This window comes from Hyperoodon ampullatus, assembly GCF_949752795.1.
Source record: "Hyperoodon ampullatus genome assembly, chromosome: 2".
Lineage (NCBI taxonomy): Eukaryota > Metazoa > Chordata > Mammalia > Artiodactyla > Ziphiidae > Hyperoodon > Hyperoodon ampullatus.
This window is the reverse complement of record NC_136915.1, coordinates 182,785,870-182,805,776: the sequence shown is the minus strand read 5'-3', so window position 1 is coordinate 182,805,776 and position 19,907 is coordinate 182,785,870. Positions and strand designations below refer to the sequence as shown.

The 19,907-nt window shown below is 34.6% G+C and overlaps 1 protein-coding gene across 3 annotated transcripts in view; it reads right to left on the bottom strand.

The window, feature by feature from the left end:
• GPATCH2 (G-patch domain containing 2) overlaps positions 1-19,907 on the bottom strand; it is a gene marked incomplete at both ends in the record, with an annotated part of 164,426 nt that overhangs the window by 54,130 nt on the left and 90,389 nt on the right. For all 3 annotated transcript variants that reach the window (XM_079696876.1, XM_079696877.1, XM_079696878.1), the window contains one exon: positions 10,337-10,404. In XM_079696876.1, coding sequence (XP_079553002.1) covers positions 10,337-10,404 — 68 coding nt within the window. The remainder of the gene's footprint in view (positions 1-10,336; positions 10,405-19,907) is intronic.

Sequence of the window (19,907 nt, the reverse complement as noted above, 5' to 3'; positions counted from 1 at the left end):
GTAAAAATGTTATATATAAGAAAGGACTGTTATTATCCTTACTCTATAATTAAAATTAAGAAATATGTAAGCTCAATGACTTACCCAAGGGAATCACAGTAAATCAGAAGAGGAATTGATCCAGGCTATTTTATTTATCTCAATCTAAAGTTGAAGTTACTTTCACCATAAAGAAATAGATGCTAAATTTCAAAGTGTAAAAGTATTCCCAATGACCTTTCATCCGAGCAAATCTTGCTTTAAGCAAACTTTATATTTACACAAAAGATAAAATAAAGGGTGAATATTTGCTTTATAAAGGAATTCATCATAGGTGTATAAGTAATTACCCATGTGCATTTAAAATAAGTTTTGATCTACATACAATTCCTCAGGTCAATTTCCTAGACTTTCAAATGAAATAAATGCAAAATATAAATATCAATGTAAAAATCAATTAATAAATCACATTTGCTCAATTTAAAAACAAGTATCTCATAAATGATTGGAAAAATGTTGGAAAGGAAAAAATTCTGGACCATTTAAGGTCAATACATAAAGGGAAGTGGAGTGAATAAAAAGTAACCCCATTTGATGCCTTTAATATTTTAATTTTTTTATAAATTTATTTATTTTATTTATTTATTTTTGGCTGTGTTGCTGCGCGCGGGCTTTCTCTAGTTGCAGCGAGCGGGGGCTACACTTCATTGCGGTGTGTGGGCTTCTCACTGCAGTGGCTTCTCTTGTTGTGGAGCACGGGCTTTAGGTGCGCGGGCTTCAGTAGTTGTGGCTCGCGGGCTCTAGAGTGCAGGCTCAGTAGTTGTGGTGCATGGGCTTAGTTGCTCCGCGGCATGTGGGATCTTCCCGGACCAGGGCTAGAACCCGTGTCCCCTGCATTGGCAGGCGGATTCTTAACCACTGCGCCACCAGGGAAGCCCCAACGTTTTTTAAAACTAGGTAGTCATATATTAATTTTATTTTGCAGATTTTAATATTTGTATTTTCAAAAATTCAACAGAATAATTAAATGTGAGTTTCAAAACTTAACATGTTATTTTTACTCAGAAATTAGATACTAATTTCTCAGCTTTAGTTGGATTGAAGTTCTTGTCACATTTTGTGTACCTCTCTATGGTTATTTTAATGAATATTTCATTTATTTGCATGATATTTCCCATTAAAAGAAACCTATCATATATTAACAATTGGACTTTAAGAAGAGAAGTACATGTTCCAAGGAAATAATTATCAGATGGAATATAAAATAATTAGTACAGTGAAAATAATCACATTTTCATAATTATGACACTCTATAAGGCTTCTCAATATCTGTACAGAGCACATGTTAGTCTACCTTTAAAACCAAGACTCCATAATCTAACTTGTGCTCAGCAAAGTTGGCTGGTCACCAAATGTCTAAAAGTAATTTTATTTTATAATTGAAATTATTGTAAAATATCTTCTTTAGAGAAACTCTTCACATTTTAGTGACCTACTTCCGCTTTCTCATATACCGCGCTGAAAACTTTCAGTGAGGTGAGTTTTTCCACACTGAGCACCATGCTGGGTATTGCTCTAATGACTCTAAAACCATCCTTTTCCATCCCTCAGCTCAGCAGTTCTGTTTCTTCAATTAGACTTTTCCAAGCTGCCCTACACTAAACTTTACTAACCATGCGACCTTAGGAACTGAAAATTCCTAAATGTTATTGCATTAGAACCTGTAAAATATTTCCCCTTATTTATTAAAAATAAAATTCTTGAAACTCTATGAAGTAAAATTATTTTAAGTATTCCTATATCAGATTATTTTTTGTAGTTGATCTTCCAAAGCAAAACAAATATTGACTTAGAGGAATCATTCACTGAAAGTAGTAGTTGTTACCTACTATCCAATTAGAAGTTTCTAAATATTTAGTAATTGAATGACTATTTTAGCCATTCTTACAGTTCTGCATTCTGAGGTAAGTGCAGCAAGGATTTCACAAAACCACAGTTCATCTACGCTTTTCCTATACTGTTGTGCAAGAATCAGGAAGGGGGGGGTCTTCTCCTCATCACTAGCCAGTAGTGGAACTTGATAACCTTGACCCCAGAGCCAGTGATTTTGGATGTGTGAATTGTATTGTATATTATGAGAAAATTAAGAACAAGAAAAAGCTTCCATCCTTGGCAAATTCATGGTTCATTAGAGGAATAAGGTATGCATATAATAACTATAGTCTAGAGAATAACGTGACAAATACTATAATCAAGTAGAAATAAGGACCCAAAGGGAGAATATAGAAGGTATCGAGAATTGCTGGTTGAAATTTGGGGGAAAAAAACAAAGATTCCTTAAAGGAGGTTGTAGCAGATACTGTTATTGTCTCCTCAATAGCTGTGCAACTAACTATCTACTTCCAGACTTCCAGTTATGTGAGTACACTAAACAGCTCTCTGTTTAAAGCATTATTTGTAGGATATTCTGTTATTTTTTCCTGACCGGAGTCTGCACAAGGGTGGTCTTCAACCATTTTTGAGCACATATTGCCTGAAACAGTTATGAAAATGTCCTCCTTTTGCATATTTTTATGTAGACATCTAAAATTTTCATCATAGTTTAAATATTTGCAAAGGATTCATTTTCTATTAATTTTATATATTGATATTTCAAAGTAAAATAAACTGCACCACTCTTTTGACTATATACACTGGAATCTAAATATCACTGTGCTTTTATATTAGCCATCGATCCATTAAAAAAAGATACCAGGGGCTTCCCTGGTGGCGCAGTGGTTGGGAGTCCGCCTGCCGATGCAGGGGACACGGGTTCGTGCCCTGGTCCGGGAAGATCCCACATGCCGCGGAGCGGCTGGGCCCGTGAGCCACGGCCGCTGAGCCTGCACGTCCGGAGCCTGTGCTTCGCAACGGGAGAGGCCACAACAGTGAGAGGCCCGCGTACCGCACACACACACACAAAAAGATACCAGGACAGGCACGTCTTTAAAAGTTGAAAATTTTACATGGCTTATTTTTCTCCTTGAATCCTTTCAATTTACAATTCACTCGTTCACAGAAGTTTATCCTAATGTAATATAATTTTATACTTGAAAGTCTTTTATTAGTTATCCTATTATAGTCTTCTGCAACAAAAATGTGTGTGTATATCTATATAACATATATACATATGTATATAAATACACATATAACATTTCCTTAAGGATCTGTGACTATAAAACTAGAGTAAAAATTATTTTGAAAAGCTTATAAGTTAGTCAATGTTAATAATAATTGTTAGTTGATAACCATTAGTTACTTAAGATCTGAAATACTTTTCATTAGTACTCAACTAAACCAACATAAATACATTTTGATAATACTAAACATAAAAATAAAATTTTATTAGAAAGCTATCATTAACAAGTTTTCCCCCCAAATTAGTTCATATATCCATTGATGAATATTACCATTAGCATCAATTCTACTGTTATTTTTAACAATTTGAGTGCTCAGAAACCTTGTTCACACAAATTGACAAATGGAAATAAAAGGAATTTGGTTAGAACCAACACTTGATGATTGAACTCCTTCAGAGTTTTATGCCAGAAAATATCACACACAATGATTTCAAGATTAAGTGGTATTTTTAATAATCTACCAGATACTGAAAACAAAGAATTAGTAACTACCTAAATCGCATAAAGCTTTGTGACTTAGTCATTTGATTTAATCTGTCAACATCAATATCAGTACAATATGAATGACCCCCTGTTCGGAACCCAAGAGGATTTTACACTACAGGGAAATGTGCCAAGATAAGATCAGAACTGAGAGGGCATCCTTTTTTCTAAAGTGGAAGAAAGGCAATTTTAAGATTCCCACCTGAGGGTAGGGCCCCCGAAGCACCCAGCTCTGAGACTCAAAGGACTGCAAAGAAAGAAGCAGTTCTTAATGGGCACGTGAGCACTCTCTGTGGCTATCCCTCAAGGCTCAGCCCAGAGGGAGCAGGATGTTTGCCTAAAAACGTCCATCTCCCAGTCTTTTCCTGGAAGGCAAAGGTTTGATGGCAAACCTTACAAGCTGCCGCCTGAGGTTCTAGAGTCTAACTGAGGATGCATCTAGGGGCTGGCTGCCATCCTCCTCAGAGTCCAGGGGGCTGGGGGCACTTCCCCCGCCTTCCCACTCCTGCTTGCTGGAACAATAAAACCAGGCTGCTAGCTTGTACACATGTCTGGTGCCCCAGCTTTTGCAGCTGCCACCTGAGGGACAGGCCCTGGATCTCCTGGCTCTGACAGCCAGTGGAGCTTTCATTCAGTAGTCTTACAGGACTACAGCAAACAAAGAAGCAGTTTTTAAATAGACACAGGAACAATGTCCCCTCATGACAATACACTTAAGCTCAGTGTAGAGGGAGCAGGCAAAACACCCATCTTTATTCCCCCTGGAAGGGTCTTAACTACCTACTTTCCCAGCTGTTACAACTGATCACATAAAAATACTAAGGATCACAAGAAACTACTATAATCAATTATTTTCCAACAAATCAGATAACCTAGAAGAAATGAATAAGTTCCTAGAAACATAAAATTTACCAAAACTGAAATCATGAAGAAACAGAAAATCTAAGAAGACCAATTACTAGGAAGCAGATTGAACCAGTAATCAAAAACTATCCAAAAAGAAAAAAAAAAAAGTCAAGGACCAGATCACTTCACTGGTGAATTCCATGAAATATTTAAAGAAAAATTAATATCAATCCTTCTCAAAGTCTTCCAAAAAATCAAAGAGGAGGGAACACTTTCAAACTCATTTTACAAGGCCAGCATTATATCCTGATACCAAAGCCAGAGAGGGATTCTACAAGAAAAGAAAATTACAGGCCAATATTCCCGATGAACATAGAAAAATCTTCAACAAAGTATTAGCAAAACAAATTCAACAGGGTCATACACAATGATCAAGTGGGATTTATTCCAGGGATGCAAGGATAGTTCAACAACTGCTAATTAATAAATGTGATACATCAAATTAACCAAATGAAGGATAAAAGTCATATGATCATCTTAATAGATGCATAAAAAGCAAATGATAAAATTCAACATCTTTTCATGATAAAAACTCTCAACAAATAGAAGGAATGAATGTACCTCAACATGGTAAAGGCCATATATGACAAGCCCACAGCTAACATCATAGTCAATGGTAAAAAGCTGAATGCTTTTCCTCTTAGATTAGGAAAAGGACGAGGATGGCTACTACTCTTGCCACTTCTATTCAACAGATATTGGAGGTCCTAGCCAGAGAAATTAGGCAAGAAAAAGAAAGTAAAAACATCCATACTGGAAAGGAAGAAGTAAAATTGTCTCTATTTGCAGATGACCTGATAGTACACATAGAAAATCCTTAAGACTCCACCAAAAAGCTATTAGAACAAATGAACAAGTTCAGTAAAGCTTTAGGACACAAAATCAATATACATAAGTTGGTTGTGTTTGGATACACTAACAACAAAATATCACAAAGAGAAGTTATGAAACAATCCCATATACAATAGCATCAAAAATAATAAAATATTTAGGAATAAATTTCACTAAAGAGGTGAAACATCTATACACCGAAAACTATAAAACACTGATGGAAGAAGACACAAATAAATGGAAAGAGATTTTGTATTCATGAATAGGAACAATTAATATTGCTAAAATATCTATAGTATGCACAGATATCCATACAATCCACAGAGCGAAGGGAATCATAAAAATTCCAATGTCATTTTTCACAGAAATAGAAAACAAACCCTAAAATTTGTATGGAGCCATAAAAAACCCTAAATAGCCAAAGCAACCTTGATAAAGAAGAGCAAACCTGGAGCTATCACACTTCCTGATTTCAAACTATCTTCAAAAAATACACACTAAATATATATATATTATATTATAGAAATCAAAAAAGTATGGCATTGGTTAAAAACAGACACATAGATCAATGGAACAAAATAGAGAGCCCAGAAATAAACCCATGCATATATGGTCAATTAATATACACACACACAATGGAGTATTATTCAGCCTTAAAAGGAAGGAAATCTTGCCATTTGTGACAACATGGATGAACCTGGAGGGCATTATGCTAGGTGAAATAAGCCAGACAGAAAAAGATAAATAGTGCTGATATCGTTTATATGTGGAATCTTAAAAAAAAAAAAAAAGGTTGAACTTCTAGAAACAGAGTAGAATTGTGGTTGACAGGGGCTGAGGTGGGGAGTCGGGTGGAGGAGCTAGGGAGAGGCTGATAAAAGGGCACAAACTTTCAGTTATAAGACGAATAAAGCCTGAGGATCTAATGCACATTAATGACAACTGTAATTAACAATATTGTACTGTATGCTTGAAAGTTAAGAGAGTAGATCTTAAATATTCTCACCAAAAAAAAAAAAAAAAAAAGTAAATATGTGAGCTGATGAATGTGTTAATTCGATGGTGGGAATCCTTTTACAATGTGTGTATGTGTATGTATATAAATATACATAAAATTATCATGTTTCACACTTTAAATATTCTACAAGTTTTTATTTGTCAATTATATCTCAATAAAGCTGAAGGGAAAAAAAAAAAAAGAAATGAGTTGCAAAAACTGTGCAGCACCCTGGAAGGGCATCTGAGGTAATGAACATATCAGCTGTGATCTTACATATAAATAACAAGAAAGGTCCTCCAAGAAAGCAGAAAAGGACTGCTTGCCAAATTGGATGTATATTAAGTGCTACCTTTACTGAATAGGAGCTTTTGTTGAAATAGCCTGCATTCTCCAGAATTCTATGTTTTATATGCAGTCACCTTTAATTTATGCTACATACAACATACTACAAGGAGCCATAGCCAGATCTGATTAAAGCTTCATGTCACTCAGAGGTCCCAGATGAGATTTTGAGACAGATGATGTAACTGGATGAGACTTTGAAGTGGTCTTCTTTGGGAAAGGCAGGAAAGGTATTTCACACAGTATGTATGTATGGAGTGAAGAGTGTGTATGAATGTTGAGAAGTCAGTGAGCTGAGTACGACAAATTTTGTTAGCAGCTACTCAATGGATAGTATCCTCTTCTTATCCTTATTTTGTTAGGGGCCACTATGTGCCAGACTCAAGTAACCTATCATGACTGATCTAAACCTTTGTTAGACACCTACATTCCTAAACTCGCTTGCAACTATGGGTGACCAAGTAACCCAGTTCTGGTCAATGAGAACTAAGGGAAGGTGGGTGAGTTATTTTTGAAAATAATTTTGTTTCTTGAGGAAAGCTGCTTGTACTGTCCTTCCCTCGTCTTCCTGCCTTGAATGCAGACATGATATGTGGAACCATAGGTGCCATCTTGAGACTTTGAGGCAGTAAATCTGAAGACATATAAGAAAAAAAGACCAGGAAGATGCTATGTGTTGAAATGTGTCCCCCCCCACCCAAAGATATGTTGGAGTCCTAACCCCTAGTACTGTAAAATGTGACCTTATTTTGAAATAGGGTCTTTACAGAGGTAATCAAGTTAAAATGAGGTCACTAGGGTGGGCCCTAATTCAATTTGACCTTATAAAATGTTATTATATATCTGTATCTGTGTCATTATAAAAAGCAGAAAATTGGATACAGATACAGACACAGGGCAAAGGCAATGGGAAGATGAAGGCAGAGCCCGGGGTGATGCAGCAGAAGTCAAGGAACAGCAAAGATTGCCAGCAAACCACAAGTGAGGAGGGGGGCAAAGAATAGATTCTCCCTCAGGGTCCTCGGAAGGAACCAACCCTGCTGATACCCTGATCTTGGACTTCCAGGCTTCAGAAATGTGAGACAGCCAAAGCACTCTTAAGGAAGAGGAGCAAAGCTTGGAGGTGTCATGCTCCCTGATGTCAAACTATACTACAAAGCTATAGTAATCAAAACAGTACAGTACTGGCACAAAAAAAGATACACAGACCAAGGGAACAGAATAGAGAGCCCAGAAACAAACCCACACTTTACGGGTGATTAAGCTACGACAAAGGAAGCAAAAACATACAATGGGGAAAAGACAGCTTCTTCAATAAATGAAACTAATATAATATTGTATGCTACCTGTACTTCAATAAAAAGTATTTTAAGAATATAGAAAATTAAAGGGAGAGTGCAAGAATGCAAGAGGAATTTTATTCTGCAATGAAATAAAAGAAAAAGTATGGAAAAAGAAGACCTATGAGACAATACATTTGTTGTTTAAGTCACCCAGTTTGTGATACTTTGTTACTGTAGCTCTAGGACACGAATACAGGTGATGAAGCAGAAAAAGAGAAACAGTCTGGCCCTTGATAATATCCTTAAGCTTAGTAGCAAGCCCTAGAGCCACCTTCCTTCTAACTTCTCGTGTAAGAAAAGAAAAACCAAACCTTTTGGTCTGAGCTAGCATTAGTTTCATACTCTGTTACTTGCACCTAGTACATCCTGAAAAATATAATGGATGACTTTCCAATCAGTCTTGAATAATAAATAGGGTTTTGACAGATATGGATAGGAGGAGATGAATGAACAAAGTCACTGGCTAAAGGGGCCAGTGCAGCAGAGGTTCTATTCAGGGCACAGAGGTAGACAGCTGGACCACTGGTGTTAGGAAGAAGAGATAATGGATAACAAAGTGGAAACGTAACTGGAGGCAGATTGTGGAAGGTGTTTAATGATATGCTAAGGTTTGTCTGCTGTCAAGAGGCAATCAATACTGGAAGTTTTAATAGGAAAATAAAAGGATCAGAATTGAACTTGAATAGTAGAAGTAAGAAGTATGTACTGAAATAGTGAGAGAGCAGAGACAGAAAGATCCATATAAAAGATAACAGAGCTGTAATTAAAATAATGGAGAAGGATGTGGAAAAGAGGTCAGAATGAGATACTAAAAAAAGTGGACTAGTAACATGTAGGGCGCGAGGTAGTAAAATGACCGTTTTAGTCCCGAGTGTTGAGAGAATTGTAATCAAACACATTGGGATGACTTGGGAAACTCTAAGAATGGTGGCATCCAAGTTCCATCCCCACCCAGAAACTCTTATTTATGGGGAGATGGGTGTGGAAGGGTTGTTGGGATATTACAAAGAGGGTCATACCGGCTAATTTCAGAAGCAATACTCAACTGACATTCTTGCATTTGTCCTATTTTAAATACAAACTTTTATGTCTTCATTCACTCAACAACTGGCACTGGATTACGATGGTGATATTGTTTGCCCTCAGAGCATTTACAATCTTTACCAAATGCGAGTTTTGGCTTAAATATAGCTCTAAATCTACTTTCTTGATATTTGTTTTCTATCAGAACAGAAAATCGAGATGAAAACATACAAATCTTCTGGTGGTCCTTATGAGATAAAAAATGCTTTATCCATTTTTTTTTTTTTCTGTTTGAGGGAAAAAGGGAGACGGTCTTTTATGGGATAATGAAACAATGAGTAAGATAAGCTATTAAGAGGGAAGATTGTGATATCATAAGCTATAAAAGTAAATATATAAAAATAATCTAGATAATATTTTATATCATATAAATTATACTCATATTAATATTTATAAATTAAGCTACATCTGAACAATAATTTCTGCTTTATATTTGATAAAAAGTAGATTTAAAAAATAGGACCTAATGGGTCCTAATGTAATTGTTTTCCAGAAAAAATTCATTCAATAATTAATTCATATCGTTCCATGCTTTAATGGTCTTTCTCAAGTTCGACCAGCTTCATAGGGGACACATGGTATTGAGCCAAAATACACAACTTATTTCAGGTTTTCCAACAAAGATGTATTTAGAAATAGAATTAGCACCTAGAAATTCACCCCATAACTCACCAAGCCACAGCTTTACTTTTTTGGAGTTATCTAGTAAATTAGTCTCTTCCTTTTGTTGCTAAATGCAAATACTTTCTGGTCCCATCACAGCTCATGCTGGACAGGAGCAGAGGGTAGAGAATTAATGAGGAAAAGACTCACTCTTCATTTCCGTACCTTAGAAAGGATTGTAGAAGGAAGGAAGTGAGGATGGATGAGTCGAAGGAGAGCCTGATGCTACTTAATGTAATGAAAATTTAAACGCTTTGAGATAATCTTATATATGACTTTCAGTAACACGTGAATTTCAAATTCTATTGCAAGTAAAATAAAAGAATGATTACTTAAAAACTTTTCTTTAAATTTCTGTCATGGGTTTCATTTAAATTGTTCTTGGACTACTGTCCTTGGTATATGATGTTTACTCTTTTATAAGACAGATTTAAATTGAACCACCTTTACTAGCAATAGCTACCAATTTCCCAAAAGAAAGATACAGAATAGCCCAACAAGATTATACAAATACCATGCATACTCACTCATGGTGATGAGAATCTGGGGAAAAGTGAACCATTCTCTTGTTACTGACTGGGCCAGGAGTGGTCACCTGAAAGGAGATTTAAAACCAAAAACAGGTCACAGTTGAGTGTGTAAAAAGGCAGTGAATAATAGGGATGTTTTCATTTGAGGACATCCACTCTGAAATGGAGAATATAACGATTCTCAAAATCTAAGACACAACTGCATGGACCAAAAGATACCTTAATTCCTGGTAACAATGTGCTATTTGTTTTAGTCTAGCATAGTTCCTCGGCTAGAATTTTAAGACTACTTAAAAAGTACCTTCATAACAGAAAAAAAAATCTTTCTTAAGAACTAGACCACTGACTCTCATTTCCAAATACTGTACAACTGCAAATATATTTAACTGTATATAAAAACAGGTTTACTTAATTAGATTAGTGTTGAGAAGATGATATTTCCTAGGACCAACATGTTTGTAGTTAACTCCTAAATGTAAATAACATGTATTATAATGCACACATTTTAAATGCATACAAATTAGGAGTTTGGGATTAAACTATACTCACTACTATATATAAAATAGATAAGCAACAAGGACCTGCTGTATAGCACAGGGAACTATATTCATTATCTTGTAATAACCTAGAATGAAAAAGAATCTGAAAAAGAATATATACATATATATATATGTTTAACTGAATCACTTTGCTGTATACCTGAAACTAACACAACATTGTAAATCAACTGTACTTCAAAACAAATGCATACAAAGACTTAAGTCAAGGAAGTATTGAGTAGTCCTTTTCATAGTTTTCCCATAAAGTTAGGAATTATTTGTGTATTTACATAGAACAAAATGTAATTTCAGTTAAGAGAAAAAAATTTATTCCTTTATTTCTAAATCAAATTAAAAAGCTGAGAAAGAATTCAAGGTTCAACTTTTTTGATATTGCAAGCTATTCCCATTTTTAAAGAAAATGTCACAACTTTCCTATCCTATAGAGGGTTCTCAACGGGAACATAAACACAGCATGAATCCACCATCACAACTGATGAGACATAAACTGACAGCAAAAGGCTTTACATTATGCTCCGCTGCATTAAAAAAAATAATCCCTCTGTAATTATAGAAGTGCCACTTAACGTAGAATCCAAAAAGGCATGATGAGGCAACAAATGCCCCTCAGAAGAAACGAACATTTTCAAAAATGTTATTTTGTCTTGTATCAATTGGGTAACGTGGATGCCAGCACACACTGAAACTCTAAGAAATGCAAATATTGCAAATGTGCACAGATGATGACATTAATAACCCGATGGTTTGAGCACCACAGGTAAACATGTGGCTCAACTCCAGGACTACATCCTGCATTCATCTCAAAATGAGGTTTTCATGCTATTCCGGTGGGTAACTCTGGAATATAGTAATCCATTTTCTACACAGTGGCTATGAGAAAAGCCGACTGCGCCTATGTCATGCTTTGTTAGAGGTTCATGATCACATTATCTCATGGTGGACCTGACACTTTTATTCAGTTTACAGTATGTTCTATGTACAGGCAACTTATTTCCTTTGCCAGGGCTGCTGACAACCTTTTCCACACTATATTAATCTTGTTTACTGACTTTATCTTGGTACAAATATCAGAAAACTGAACTTTTTATCTCAGAGAAAGAATAAACAAAGTGTTGACAGAAGCAGAAGCTATTTTCAGGGCTAAAATTGCTTGTTTACCTGCAGCTATACTTATGGAAAAATGTTTAAGTCTTGCTCTGGCTTGAAATACGTTATCTGAAATTTAATAAATGAAGAAATTTCACATATACCCATGTGATAAATTGCCTGATGAAAACAATGCAACTGAATACAACAAAACAGAATTTATAACTAATTTATACCACAATACAAATGTAAGCTTTCAATCTAGTCAGAAATAATCATACTATGTATTTCTCAGAAATCATACATAGAAACTATGAGCTCAATTCAATTGCTGTAAATCACTCACAAAAGATTTACAATATCAAATGTAGATATTTAAATGACTACATATTTACCTAGTACATGGCCCTTTTTTTTAAAAAAAAGAGGTGAATATCCTTGACTGTTATTTCCAGTCAATTTTGGTTTTACTTTTAAAGATATGTAAAGAGGCATAATTTAGAATTTTTTTAATGAAATAAAGAAACACTGAGATCCATCCATGATGATCTTCTTAGGGTCAATGACACTGGCCTGCCTCAGGAGTAAACTATTCTAACAACAGGAATGTTTTGCTACTTTAGTGACTAGACATACTTACCAAAAATCTGAGGGTAAGATCTTAGTATAGAATTCAGCTTATGGAAATCAGGGCTATACTGGAGTTTCAGTGTTTTTTAAACTTGAAAACATGTATTTAATATGATTGATTATTAGTAGATACTTCAAAGAATTATAAAATGTCAAGAAACATTCTTACAGAATTCTTCCTAAAAATTTATAATTCAGGGTTAATCTTTCTAAAAATAAAATAAAGCAACTTAAAACATAAGGTCAAAGTATTAATTTCTAGTAAATGATTAAGTATGGTGATTATTTTATTCTCCAAAAAATATGCCTTCCAGGTATTACAGAAATGTCTTAGAAAGAAATCACAAATTAAAAAAAATCATAACTCTTTAAATATCCCATAAGATATTCATGTTGTAAAACTTATTTGTTAGGAAAAGTAGATTTTATTTCAAAAGGTCAGATAGGAAACAGGTATTCTGTTCTTCATGAGAAATAGTATCTCCACAATCCAATTCTTGTTATTTGTTAAAACTCTGGAAACAATCTTTTATATAATTAGCCAATATTTACTGATAAGAATCTTAAACACCACACTATATGCCCTGAATTTTTATGATTCATTTGTTAAATATTACTACGTCAATAGTGACTACAATCCTAAATAAAGTAGGCATATTTCTTTTCAGTATCTATGTTTATTATGCAAATTGTTAAATTAAAAAATAAACTCAAAGTTAGATAGGAATGAATGGTCTCTGGATAGCATAGCGTTTATGTCAACTTCTGGCCTTACTAGATTGTGAACTAAACTATAATGCTAAAAGATCACATGGATCTCAGTTTTTACTATTGTTATTTACAATCAAGTTATCAACCTTAGAAAATCAGAAATGTAGTAGTTACCAGACGAAAACTTAATAACAGCTGTACAAGTACCACTATCAAAATTCATAAGGTCAATAAGTACCAATATAAGGGAAATTTAGCCAAATGATTTCAATGACAAAATATCTTTAGCAGTTTTATTAGATACATTAAAAGAAATTTCTTACTTTTTCTATCACTGATTTATCAACACTGATTTTATGACTTTCCTTCAAAGACAGACAGAACAGTTGGTTTTATACCTCATTTTCACTTTGTTATTATTACCAAACCCACTGCATCTCATCCCATTCTTCTATAATTAGATGGTTGAATGAACTACTTCCCATATCAGGTAAACTTATCTGAGACACAACGGTCTTATGAGATTAATAATGAGTTTGTTCAACATGAATGATATCCTACTTATGTGCTCAATGAATAAGATTCCTTCTATAAATCCAGGAGATGTTATGTCTCCATAGAAGCACAAGAAACCAGCATCCTTTCTTCTCTGCCTCTAGTAGAGCCATTGTCCTCCAACTTTTCTCTCACTTACAATTATATTTTGCTTTCCAAATGCTATTCTGCTTCAGTGCCTACACTGACAAACACTTAGGGTGGCAGGCTGCCATTCAAAAGAAGGCCTTTCAGTTTTGTGAGAACTGGTCAATCAAATCCGCCCGGCCTCCAGGCTACAGCGAGACATTGTCTGAGCCTCCCTGCCAGTTTGTCAAGACCCAGAAGCTTCCTGCTTCTTTAAGGACCATTATTAATTTGACTCAACTTCTCTGAAGAAAGAAACAAGCCTTTAAAGTTTAGCAGGCTCTGCATGAAGGCCCCCCCGGTACATTCAATAAATGTGTCAGTCAAATATATGTGACAGATATTAAGGAAAACAACTCAACAGCAAGAGGCTTAAAAATAGGACTTTAAACCCTGGGGGTAAGAAGTAAGGAAAGGAAAGCAAAGAGGTGGAAGGAAACTTACTATAGTTGCTAGTCTATACATTACCTTCATTTAAAAACAAGCCCAAGAAAATCATATTCTAAATGTTTTGCAATAGTTGATTGTTGAATAGTTGAATGTGTATAATGTCTATCTTTTAATCACATACAGAAGAATGAAGAAAGATTCTCCAAAAGTATTTCAAATGAGGGCACCTGAGTTTACATAAGTGCTCTAAAAATTTGGTACAAGATAGTTGGGAGAATGAATAAAATATTTCATTGTGGGGCTTCCCTGGTGGCGCAGTGGTTGGGAGTCCGCCTGCCGATGCAGGGGACACGGGTTCGTGCCCTGGTCTGGGAAGATCCCACATGCCGTGGAGCGGCTGGGCCCGTGAGCCATGGCCGCTGAGCCTGCGCGTCCAGAGCCCGTGCTCCACAACAGGAGAGGCCACAACACTGAGAGGCCCGCATATAGCAAAAAAAAAAAAAAAAAATATTTCATTGTGTCACCTATTCTCATATATAATATTACAGAATGGTCACGATCCACAAAAGGCACAATTTATTTGGGGATGGAAAGCATTCAAGAAAATAACATTACTTCTAAAACAACATACAAAAAAGTAGAAATTACTTTTCATGCTTTTCAGCATGTCGATTTTCTCATTCCAGAGCCATTCATAGCTCCACACTGAAAGCAAAATTAAAACTAATGAGAAATGCATTTGAAGCCCTCTCTAATCTCATCCCTGCTTTCCACTGTGATCCTTCTCTCCAGCTCCTGATGCAGTAGTTGATTGTTCCTTGTTCTAAACCCCAAACTGCTCTGCTTGATACAATTCAACAAATATTTACTAGTTACCTATTGTGTATATAAAATCTTACTTAAATTTACTATATAATGAGTGGTATATGGTTCCCATTCAGTTGGGTGACTTTAGTTATATAGTTACATTGATTGTTACATTGATTTAGTTATATTGTTACCAATATTAATAATCTTTTTTATATAATGATAAAGTTCTGTGTTAAGGGACCCCTCTAATTCCAAGGTGGGTTTTTTTGTTTGTTTGTTTTGGTTTTTTAAAGAAAGAAAGATCAGTAAATAATTCATGTGTTAATCCATATTTTACCTTCATTTGTCTAGAAGGCTATTAAAGTAAATGTGAAATTATACAGGTGCCTATGAAGAATTCTCTTCACTGGCTATAAAAAACTAAAAAATAATAGGTGCATGCAGAATGCCTGATGTGTGCCAGGTAAGGTGCTGGATCTGAGGGAGAGGTCAGTGTAAGTCCTTACCTATGAGGAGTTATAGCTTTGGACAATGTCCTCCTGGAAGGAATATTCAGGAAGGAAGATGATCCATTTCTGAGGACAACTGAATTACCTGAGGTTTCAAAAGTTGTTGTGCTAAATTAATAAATTTGTACACTAGACCTTGGTTTTCTAACTAAGGAAATGCCTCAGAGTTTGGGATTTTATAAAATCTAATAACATTACAGAAAGATGTACTAGGTTCTCATCATTATTCATATCTTTAAGTATACCAATATTCATAAACAATCTTGCTCTTATCAGCAGAGCTCACCCTGGTAAGATTTTAGGGGAAAAAACCTCTTTTTAGGATCTATGCAGCATCTACTATTCGTAGCCTTCATGTTACCTAAATTATATTGTAGTAGATGTAACACAGTGAGTGAATCTGATGACTTTTACCTGGGTGTCAAGGTTAAAGGTTCCACATTGTTCCACAAGGTTCCACATTGTTTACTATGCAATTTTTAACCCTTCTTGGAAGGATGTAAGCATGAACAACCCAACAATAAAAGTGTGATAATGACTACCCATGACACATCAAGAATTAATACAATTTGTAGAAATATTTTTGTGATTAATGATGACACTCCTATTCTTTATCAGTCTTTCCTGCTTATAAGGTAAGTTTTCACAGGCAAGATCGCTAAAGTGAATAGACATCATTATCCTCAAACACTAGATGAAGAAACTAAAAACACCCACTGAGGTGGGGGCACATAACACCCAGATTACAAAGACTAAAAACAGAGCTAGATTTGAACCTACGTTGTTCTAGCCACAATTTACTAAGTTTCCCCTACAGGGGACCACACAAAGGAAACAATACATCAAAACAAGTGTTTTTTGTATTTGGGGATTTGACACAGGAGATGCTGGCTTGAATCTAGAATATACTCTTGGAAAATCTTCAGCCTAGAAATATACATTCAAGGACATTCTGGTCTTTACTTGTAACTTCGGGGTAACCCACGGGGCTATTATAAATATAGGCAAGAGTGAGCATGGCAGCTCAAACAGGGTTGTCAGCCCATATTATGGAGAGACTAACAAGAATAACAAATGGCTCCACCGCTCGTCATTACAGGCAAAATAGTAAAAGAAATTTAAAAATCGCACTAGAGAGGAGTAAACATTTCATGATGAGAATATGTGAAGAAACTTGGAAAATTTGAGAACTTGGACTATTTTTTTCCTTCAAAAGCAGATAACAATGTAAATGTGAGATTACACCTTCAAACCAGAAAGGTTTTATAAAGAATCAAAAAATCACAGGAAATAAAGCGCAGAGAAGCACAAGGCTATCCTTTCAATTGAGAATTACCCTTTCTGGCAGGAAGCATATGTGTCAAAGGGAAGATGCTAACCTTTTAGCTGCCAGTATCACATGAGGTAGTGACTGAAGACAGACTTCAGGTAATCTGGAAGTAATCTTAGTACATTTTCAAGTAATAGTAGTACACATATCTCTTTTAAAGAATTCTCAAAATGCGAATTATACTAAGCTGATAGAGGTGTGGAAATATACACACATACATATGTGTATATATATGACAACATTTGCAATTCTTCTATTTTCATTCTAAAACTAAACAATGTAATTGTTTTAAATCTTCACTTTAAACAGTTTTTTCCTAGTTAAAATAAGTCAGCATTACTAATTAAGAATTTAGAATCATTGGTCTATTAGAATAATAATACTTCTAATTATTAAGTGCATAAATTCTCATTTCTGGCCTACAAAATAATGAATGATCTAAATGTTTTAATAGAAAGATTAATCACTACATAATTAAAAAACAAATACAGCAACAATTTTTTTTTCCTCACGACTCCACGGTAATGTTTTTTTCTTTTTTTTTGAGTAAGGAACTAAAAATTAACCAGCTCGGAATGATGGCCAATAGTGATTAAAGAAAGAGTTTCACTTTGCCATCCAGTTTTAGTAGCAAGCTGTGAGTGGCCTCTGCTGGCTGACCAAAGCCTTCTTAAATCACTCATTCATGATGCTTGCAATACCATAGGCTTCAAGAAAATAAGGATAGTTCCACCTATGTTTATACAAAATCCATTGTGCATAAAGATCTGCCTTTTATAAGAGTAAATGCCAAAGTAATAAACAAAATGTGCACAAGATGGTGTAAAAAACTTTATAATCTCATCCCACTGCAACATACTTAGGTTATACTCCAAATCTATACATCTTCTAAAATTTGAATTTATAAACCATAAGAGTATGAATGTGGATTATCTTATTCAATTCACATCAAGCAATTCACATCTACATTTAAAAATAAGCATTTTCTTGAGGTTCATTTTACACACATACACACACATACACACAAACACACAAACCTTTTCTCAAAATTAAGCGTATAATCCAGGGAAATGCAAAGAAAGACTGAAATAAAAACCTTTTAAACAATTAGTGATTAAAAAAGGCATTAACATTTTATATGATGGTTTATGAAGATACTAGCCAGGAAACACAGTAAAGCAAAACAATTTTAAAGATTTCTAGATTATTGTACCCCTGTTTGGGTAGAAGTAACTTTATATTCAAAACTTAAAATTGCAATTAAGGAGTTGAAACCTTACTAGTAGTAGGCTATGTTAATTTAGTAATCATAATAGAGAAGAAAAAAGTTTCCATTTTTTTCTCAGCAGCTTTCTATTAATAGAAACCTCCTGTACATTATAGAATTTGTGATTTTTAAATTTATCTATTTAAACATACCATTATATATGATTCTCTTCATACTCTACCCAATCTATCCACTTAAAATATACCCCATTATCAAATATGCCGAATGCTGTCAAAAGGTGACTACATTTACTTTAAAAAGTTATTGTTCTCACATGTGACCATACTCCAGTATATTTCAACCCTCATTTCAGAATTCAGTCCCATTATCTTGCCTGCTCAAAAAATTGTTCACAGGGTTAGCTAGCTGACATATTAGATAACCCTCTATCTCACCAGACACCACTGGGATATGACACACTGACCCACTGTAAGCCCTTATTAGCCTGAAATATATAGCACGTAATGCAGCTCCTGCCAGGGAATTTGTTTATAAAAATCCCTTTATCTCCCTGGACATTCATAACGCTTTTAAAAATAATGTTCAACTATTTAAAGAAATTTCAAACAACAAATAAAAATTCTAATGGATGTTTTGAAGCCTATCCTCTCATCTCTTGCAATTCTGCAGAAGCTTAAAAAAGAAGCAAAAAAAGGGAGTCACATATACAGAAAATAGAAACTAGAAAGTGTTTCCTTCTTGGAGCTTACGTATACAGAGTCTATTATATAAAGAAGAGACTTAAAAAACAAAAAGAATGCTTAATATTTCCCATTCCTAATGAGAATTATAACACACTGAAAAGCTTGGTACATGTAAAAATAATTTTTTTTTTTGGTAGTATAAGAGGTCGGGGGTAACGTGGCAGTGAAGGTGATTATGATAATCAGCAAACACGACTGATAAAGTAAAAAATCATTAAGATAGCTTTTTGAACAAAAATCCTACCACATACATTAAAAAATTTACTTTAGGAATATAAGCAGACTAGGAAAACTTTTCAGTGCTTAGTTATAAATTACTTAAATTATTCTGATACTTGGAAGACATGATCAACATTTCAGGAGCTAAAATTACTTTCTTTCCACATTAATTATTTGATAATTTATCACAACATTATCAGTGGTGCATATGCCCTTTTGAATTGCGTGTTTTTTTAAAGTTTTCAAATTGTTTTTATAAACTAGCTTATTTCTTCCTACCTTAAACTGACAGTGATGTTGTATGGAATTTTAATTTACATCAAAAGAGAAAAATTACAGCTGTTTTTGATATTTAAAAGAGTGCCTCTAAGAATAGCAAGGATACACTGATAGTAATTTATAAGAAAAATGCTGATAGTCTCCACATTTAAAAACTGATTGCCTTCATATGGTTTATATTTAGCAAATAAAACACTTAAGATATTATATTCTACAAGCTGTTCTCCTTAAGCAAAGATGCAGGCAACCACCCAGTCTCGTGTAATGCAGTTCTGATTATTATACTGTTAATTGCACTAAAACATGTCTATAACTTAAAAAACAAAACTGCGTAACTGTGACTTTAGAGGAGAAGGAAAAAGATCACAACTACAAGCATATGCAAACTATTC